This window comes from Coffea arabica, chromosome 8c (genome assembly GCF_036785885.1).
Source record: "Coffea arabica cultivar ET-39 chromosome 8c, Coffea Arabica ET-39 HiFi, whole genome shotgun sequence".
NCBI lineage: Eukaryota > Viridiplantae > Streptophyta > Magnoliopsida > Gentianales > Rubiaceae > Coffea > Coffea arabica.
Genome location: NC_092325.1, coordinates 37,929,041 through 37,935,719, shown reverse-complemented (window position 1 = coordinate 37,935,719; position 6,679 = coordinate 37,929,041). Strand labels below are relative to the sequence as shown.

Here is a 6,679-nt window from a genome sequence, read left to right as displayed (position 1 = left end):
TGAGTTGTAAAATGAGATTTGTTATAATTTTAATTTTCCATTCCTAATATATGACACTTATTCTGAGTTGTCTACGAGAAATTTCTTGTGCAGTATTCTTTGCCAGTTGATATTACTGGCAAGCTACTCATTATATGTTGATTATGTAGAAGCTTTGTCTTCATTATTCGAGATATATTAGAAGGATGGTTTGATAGCCATGCAAAGTTCTCGTAGTAATGGCATGTAATTGAGAACTCTGCCTTGTACTTCCAGCACTTTGAAGGATTGAAACTCCTGAGAATTTAAAATGGACAGTAATCAAATATGTTAACATCCACCCAACCCAAGCAAAGATTTGGAACTGAAAAACCAAATTTCAACTGTAAACCAACAATTCATCATCTCACTATTTAGGCTAGAGGCAGTGGTTTCAATTTGGCGATTTGCCTTTTCCTATTTTCGTGCCTTTTTGGTATCAAGTCCAGTTGACTTGGTTCTGATCTGTTTTGGGACCCCATGCTAGTTTCTTGAAGTACCATTTTCACAGGGCATATGTGGTTATTCCTATTTTTGTGCCTTTTTGGTATTAAGTCTACCTGAATTGGTTCTGTTCTCTGATCTTTTTGGGACCCCATGCTAGTTTCTTATAGTAGCATTTTCACGGGGCATATGTGGTTATCTTGTTTGTGCTTTCATTTCACATATTCGAAAGATAGGTCAATCTTCATTTTGAAACAGACTAATCTGAGGAACCAGTACAGTAGCAGTTTTGAACTGTATTGAAATGATGCATTGTTACAAGTAAACTGAGGGCTCATAATGTTTACACAGTGGTTTTGCAACCAAGAACTATGCCTTCAGGAATTTTTGTGTGTCATGCATCTAGTCCTATTTAGAAAGGTAAAAAAAGAAAGCAGGCTCTAATGCTAGAGTTTGTACTAACCTACAATTTTCTCAAAATCCCTAATCTTGGATTCTGTCCACTCGAAATACAAATTGAAAATGTTAAAAAAAAAAAAAGGGGGAATCTCTAGCATGTGTGAATAAATAAGTTGAATTGTCACCAAAATCTCCAAGGATCCTTGTATGGAGGAACATAGTTTTCTGTCGGAGGTAGAAGACGGAAAGATGCCACGGTTTTCTGCAAGAGGGGTCCCATCTGCAATATACAAGATGAGATGCCGACTCAAACGTCAAGCCAACATAAAACAAGTTTCCTTCAGTTAAATTTCTAAAGCCATGCCAAATTTTAGAGCAAAATGGCATCATATTTCATCACCTTCCACTGGTCTCTTTTCTAAAATAATGTGTACAACACACATGATTTCATGCATATGTTGGATGCTGAGATTGCCATTATACTGTAATCAGATGCGTAAGCGCTTCAGTAGATAGGGAATGCTAGCGCTCAGGATGCAAATTGTATATATTCATGTATGTGGACAAATACCTCATTCCCTAATCACTAGATAACTGATGCTTGCTGATTGTTGAAGGACTCAAAAGGCTTGAGTGAAAAATACTTACATCATTCCATTGCTTGCTGAGTGTTGAAGCACTCAGAGAATATAAATAGCCTGCAATAATACTTATGGTAAGAAGAGATCATAAGGGAATCTAACAAAAGAACCACAAGAGTTTAACAGTCTACATTGATGTACACCTCTACAAGATCAATAATTTAAACCAAAAGAAGTTGACTGATCCCAGAAAAAGATCACATCAATCAAGAAACTTTGTTTCAAAAATGAAAAGAAAGGTCTCAGACTAAACAAAATTGCAGGATCCCTTATCTGCAACTTTGAGAAAAAGTTACTCAACTGAATCCTAATTTGTCAAATAACCGCCTTTGCCATAACCAAAGTTACTCTTCATTGTAATGTGTTTTTTTTTTTTTTTTTTTACATTTTTGTGTAATAAATGATAATAACATGCCAAGCTTACCATCTCGTTCAGCAGTTGATGCGACATAATGCCTGAAAAGATTTGGTTCTAGTGCCTGCATGATTGAACACAGAATCATGACTATTACAGTACAAGTGTCTTACTGGAAAGTATCACAAAGGAAGTAAACTTACAATTTTTGTTGGCGATTTCCTTACAATGTACTCATAATACCAATATGGTACACCATCAACCTAAGAAGCAACATCAAGAGATGCAGAAAAGCAGATACGAACAGTAATATTCAGTATTGAAAACACGGTAATATGAGGTAGTTAACCCAAAAAGAACTCACCTCTGATGAATGTGCGTCAAGGACAGAACTTTCAGCCAATCTCTGAGTAGAAGTGACCCTCTGTAAGAAGTTCAAGAACGATGGCTCATTGAAGTATTTCATAATAGCCAAGTTCATGCAACAAACACTTCGACCTCATTAGTGGAAGACTAGAATCTAAATCTATTTAGTACCAAAGAGCTAAGAATTTATACGAATAAAGTTTCAATGATCCTACGAATGTACATCACCTGATTTTACCATTTTCAACATTTTAATTTGTAGGTAGCATGATAATAAGAAAAAAATGGGAATGCTAAGAAAATAATTCCGCATTTGCCATGTCATAAACCTCCTTCAGCATGAAAATTGGTTGTCGCAAACAAATATACGGAGCTTGTTTTGTGGGAGAGGGAGGGGGGTTTTAAGATTTTATGACCAAGTCATGTCCTAATGCTTGTTAAGACCAGAATAAACATAATCGCACTTGAGTTGTGCTTAATAACTTTGAGGTTAGGGACAATGAGGCTCATTACCAAAGATGATTTATCAGCTAATACCGAATCAGCGACATCTTTGGCACTCCATGCGCTTGTTTCATTTGACTTCAAAATCTGTGCATTTGGAGGACCTATCTGAATCATAGATGGGCTAACTGATTAGCCACTTAAAGTGCCCTTACAACCATCAACAATGAAAAGACTAGGGGCATTACCGAGACAGAAATTACAAGGTTATCAATGAAATCCACCCTCTCAGAGACAATGCGGAGTCGTGCATCAGCTGCCAGATATTTCAATCAGCATACAAATATAAAAAAGGCAAATCTCAGTAATTGCAAATTGCATCTGAAAGTGTTCCATGACTTACGCGACAACGGTGCAGCTGATGAATAACGCTCTGGTTTTCTGGATTCCACCCTTCAAATAAATGAAAAGAGTGAGGTTCCTACAATTTAAAATGCAGTATAAGGAAGAAGAGATATTGTGAGTTAGCTAAGAAGCATGTAAGGACCAAGTTATCTTGTTGCAGCCAATGAAACATTTGTCTTCTGCGTCTCAGAAATAAAGGAAAAAAATATACATTAAAAAAAAATAGACAGTTCAGCATCTTTTAGCAGTTAACAGAAAACAAAGTGTTAGGACCACATACATAACGTGCACTATATCAGAATCTGATAGCATTTACAATCACTCAATATAAACTTCTGCAAATCTGTTCAAGCTATTAAGGACAAATTGCTATTTGGTAACAGTCTAAGCCTTCAAGATTAATCAGAAAACACATCCAAATTTTGAGCTTGAACTTAGAAATCACTTAAAACATTGTCAATAGCCAAAGTTCTTCCAAGTCATCAGATTATCAGTTTGAAACTTGACAAAATGCTTACCATTTGAAGGCCAACTTTTTGGATGGAAGTCCGAGAGGATACGAATAAGAATAAGCATTTATGTCGTCAATTAGATGAGCCATTTTAACCTCTTCCTCAGCATCAGAACCTGCTGCATTCATACCATGAAGAACATTTAAAAACAGAATGCAGCAGTCCACAGATATTTGCAGATATTCAATTTTCCCGAGAGTACTGCCGAAAATTGCAACAGTTTTGAGGTTAATAAGTTTTACAATTTCTCGACATCGTTCTACATTTTTTTACTAATTCCATTCTAAACTCCTCAAAGTCTAACTATACATTATCCAATTAGCCATAAATCCTCAACATGTGAAAGACGTATTCACCAATTAACGAGTACAACTTCTTATGACATTTAAGGATAAGAGACGAAACAAGAACGAAAATGTAAATAACGGGGTTTTACTTGAAAAGGGAAGAATAAGAGAAAGTGAAGTAGAAAAGCCAGTGAGCATCAAGTTCCTCCTGCAAAAAATCCCATTTTCCGAAGTGGGATTTGAAGAACAACTGGAAGATGCCATGATTTTGCCATCTAACTTGTATTTCCTTTGCCTTGAAAAAATCCCACTTTGATTTCTAAACAAGAAAAAAAATCAAAACAGGAAGTGTCAATTTTCTTTCTTCCATAGCACTACTGTAAAAGTGTACTTGTGAATGTGCAGATAAGAAGCAAGGAAAGAATGTAAGAGCAACAATACCTGAAGAAAGTTAGAGATGGAAGAAGAAAATGATGGTTGGACGTTAGCAGCGGAGAGGGAAGAACTGCCACCATTACTAAAGGATTAGCCAACTACAATGAATTCTGAGAGAGATTGAGGAGTCCTCAGTTCTTGAAGCTCTCCTGTTTTCCTTTACTAAGAGATGTTTGCTCATTTGCTCCTAGCTTTTGCTTACTGCTGTGGAGTGTTGGAAAAATGGAAATGATTGGATATGCCACTCAGTTGTACGGTGCCGTTTCACATATAGATTAGGGATAATTTCAGAAACCTCCCTTGAGGTTTCTGATAATTTCACTCGGCTCCCATCAGGTTTAAGAAATTACACTTACCTCCCTTTACATAGTAAAATACCTATAATACCCTCCACTTGGTAGAAAATTTAAAATTTAAGGCAATAAATTTTCATAACCTAAAACAAAATTTTTTTTTGTCTCTTGTCTATTTTCACTTCTCTCTTTTCTAATTAATATAACCTATTATTTTTTTTCAATTTTGTTGATATTAGTAAATTGAAATTAAAAAATCAATAGAGGGAGTAGATTATGTGTCAAAGTAAAAGCAAATGAAGAGACTCGCAGTGATAAAGAAATAAATAATGAAATTGATGATTGAAATAGGAAGAGGAACTACAGATGTGAAATTTGTCATATTTTGTTTGTTGTAAAAAAACTTTTATAAAATATCAATAATTACATGAGGATTTCTTTCATTGGATTAGAAATTTTTTTTATTATGATTTTATTGTAGAGGTAAAATTTATTCTCTACTTTTCAAATATTAATATTTTTAAGACCATAGAAGGGGTTGTAATGGTGATTTTAGGTTAGATTAACTTGTATTGAAAAAGTATTTGAGCACTGATATTTAATTTGGGATATAAAATTGGTTGTCAATGGGGTTTGTGTGTGTGTATGTGTGTGTTTTTTGTGTGATAAGTATTGATATTGTATATACAATAATTTGAGATATTTTAGACAACTATTTGATTTTAAAACTTATGTTTGGATGGTTGTTAGGAATTAGACTTGTTGATTTGTGCAAAACGTGAAAAAAATGATTCTTAATTTTGTACAAAATGGTAATTTAAAATTTTTTAGAGAAAATTTAGGTTGTTAGACGTACATTATTACTAAACAGTAAAAGTATGGGAGATATATATAATTTTTAAAACTTAAGGAGAGTTCTCTATAATTGTTATAAACCTCAGGGGAGGTTTGTGAAATTATCCCTAAAGATTATCTACATTTTTTCTTTTGTCTTCTACTACAATCCCTAGTACTAGCTTTTTTATTCTAATATACATACATATATATATATATATATATATATATATATATATATATATATGTATATGTATATATATTTTTTGGTAAGGGGATACAGTAGCATTGTATTAGCAAAGTTAAATGCTTTAGAATGTTTATGAAACTCAGATTAAGCTGAAAATTCTGACCAACATATAAAATAGTTCAAACTCCATTTGTTTAAGTAATCAATTAGCTACTATCCCAAAATCGCAATTAACTAATTAATTAGCTTGATTTCATGGACTGAGCTAACGCTTCAATGCAGCCCTACGTGAGACAACTTGGTCAAAAGTACTACTAGTTTTGTGTTTTTGTTACTAAGTTTTGTGTTTTTGAAAAATGTACATTTAATTGCTGGGGCGCCTTTCAAATTTCTCAATATTTTGGCTCCTGATAGGGGTATAAAGCGAGTGTAATTCTAGTGTTCAAATTTATTTGATTGTTTTAATGAGTTTACAATTGTGTTCAAATTTGACTTTTTTAGTTGTCGAACGAGGTTGAACGAATTTTTCTTATCAAATTTGAAAATTGTTAAACGCAAAATGTTGTTCAAACTTGATTTAATTAGTTAACGAATCAAATTCGAACGAACTCTTATCAAATCGAATTCGACTCAAATATCATATAGTTTGATTCATCGTTCAATCTAATAAATGACGACCATTTTGGAATGGAAAACAAGTTCAATTATTTTAGCCCCAAAAAAATAAAAATGAAAAACAAATGGACCCCACTCCACCTCCCCACGAGGGGACAAAATTCATGTAAGTAATCGAATAACATCTCTAGCAAGTCTAAATTCTGAATTTTCTCAACTACGGGTCTACACTAAACCATCCAATCAAACAGAGAGTGGTTTCACTCGCCATTATTTCCTGACGTGGCAGTTTCTGAAAGGTCAATTATGGTACACCTCATTCACCTGAGAAATACATCCCCTGAAAATCTACAAATTCGCCTCATCCCTTTTTTTTTTTTTTTTTTGGTATTAATTAATTAATATTTATTTTGCAAACCATTAACGCCACCTCGGCCCCCT

General features: G+C 33.8%; 1 protein-coding gene across 2 annotated transcripts; it reads right to left on the bottom strand.

Annotated features, from left to right (window-relative positions):
* Nucleotides 1-727: 727 nt before the first annotated feature.
* LOC113703724 (psbP domain-containing protein 5, chloroplastic) lies at nucleotides 728-4,528 on the bottom strand. 2 transcript variants are annotated; one of them, XM_027225185.2, is made up of 11 exons: nucleotides 4,313-4,528; nucleotides 4,021-4,190; nucleotides 3,591-3,702; nucleotides 3,071-3,120; nucleotides 2,916-2,983; nucleotides 2,737-2,835; nucleotides 2,222-2,281; nucleotides 2,061-2,120; nucleotides 1,927-1,981; nucleotides 1,510-1,559; nucleotides 728-1,141 (listed from the first exon to the last, which is right to left on the bottom strand). In XM_027225185.2, the coding sequence occupies exons 1-11, from the start codon at nucleotides 4,384-4,386 to the stop codon at nucleotides 1,043-1,045; spliced, it is 897 nt and encodes a 298-aa protein (XP_027080986.2). In that variant the 5' UTR covers nucleotides 4,387-4,528; the 3' UTR covers nucleotides 728-1,042. The 2 variants fall into 2 exon arrangements, with proteins under 2 accessions (XP_027080986.2, XP_027080987.2); XM_027225186.2 differs by having other exon boundaries at nucleotides 3,591-3,699.
* Between the last annotated feature and the right edge of the window lie 2,151 nt (nucleotides 4,529-6,679).

Bases quoted from the DNA above. Each gene is read 5' to 3' on its own strand.
- LOC113703724 (XM_027225185.2), bottom strand. From the start codon at position 4,386: ATGGTGGCAGTTCTTCCCTCTCCGCTGCTAACGTCCAACCATCATTTT. The intron at 3,121-3,590 runs GTAAGCATTTTG...ATTTATTTGAAG, and splicing joins AAAAAGTTGGCCTTCAAATG to GGTGGAATCCAGAAAACCAG. The intron at 1,982-2,060 runs GTAAGTTTACTT...TCAATCATGCAG, and splicing joins GGAAATCGCCAACAAAAATT to GCACTAGAACCAAATCTTTT.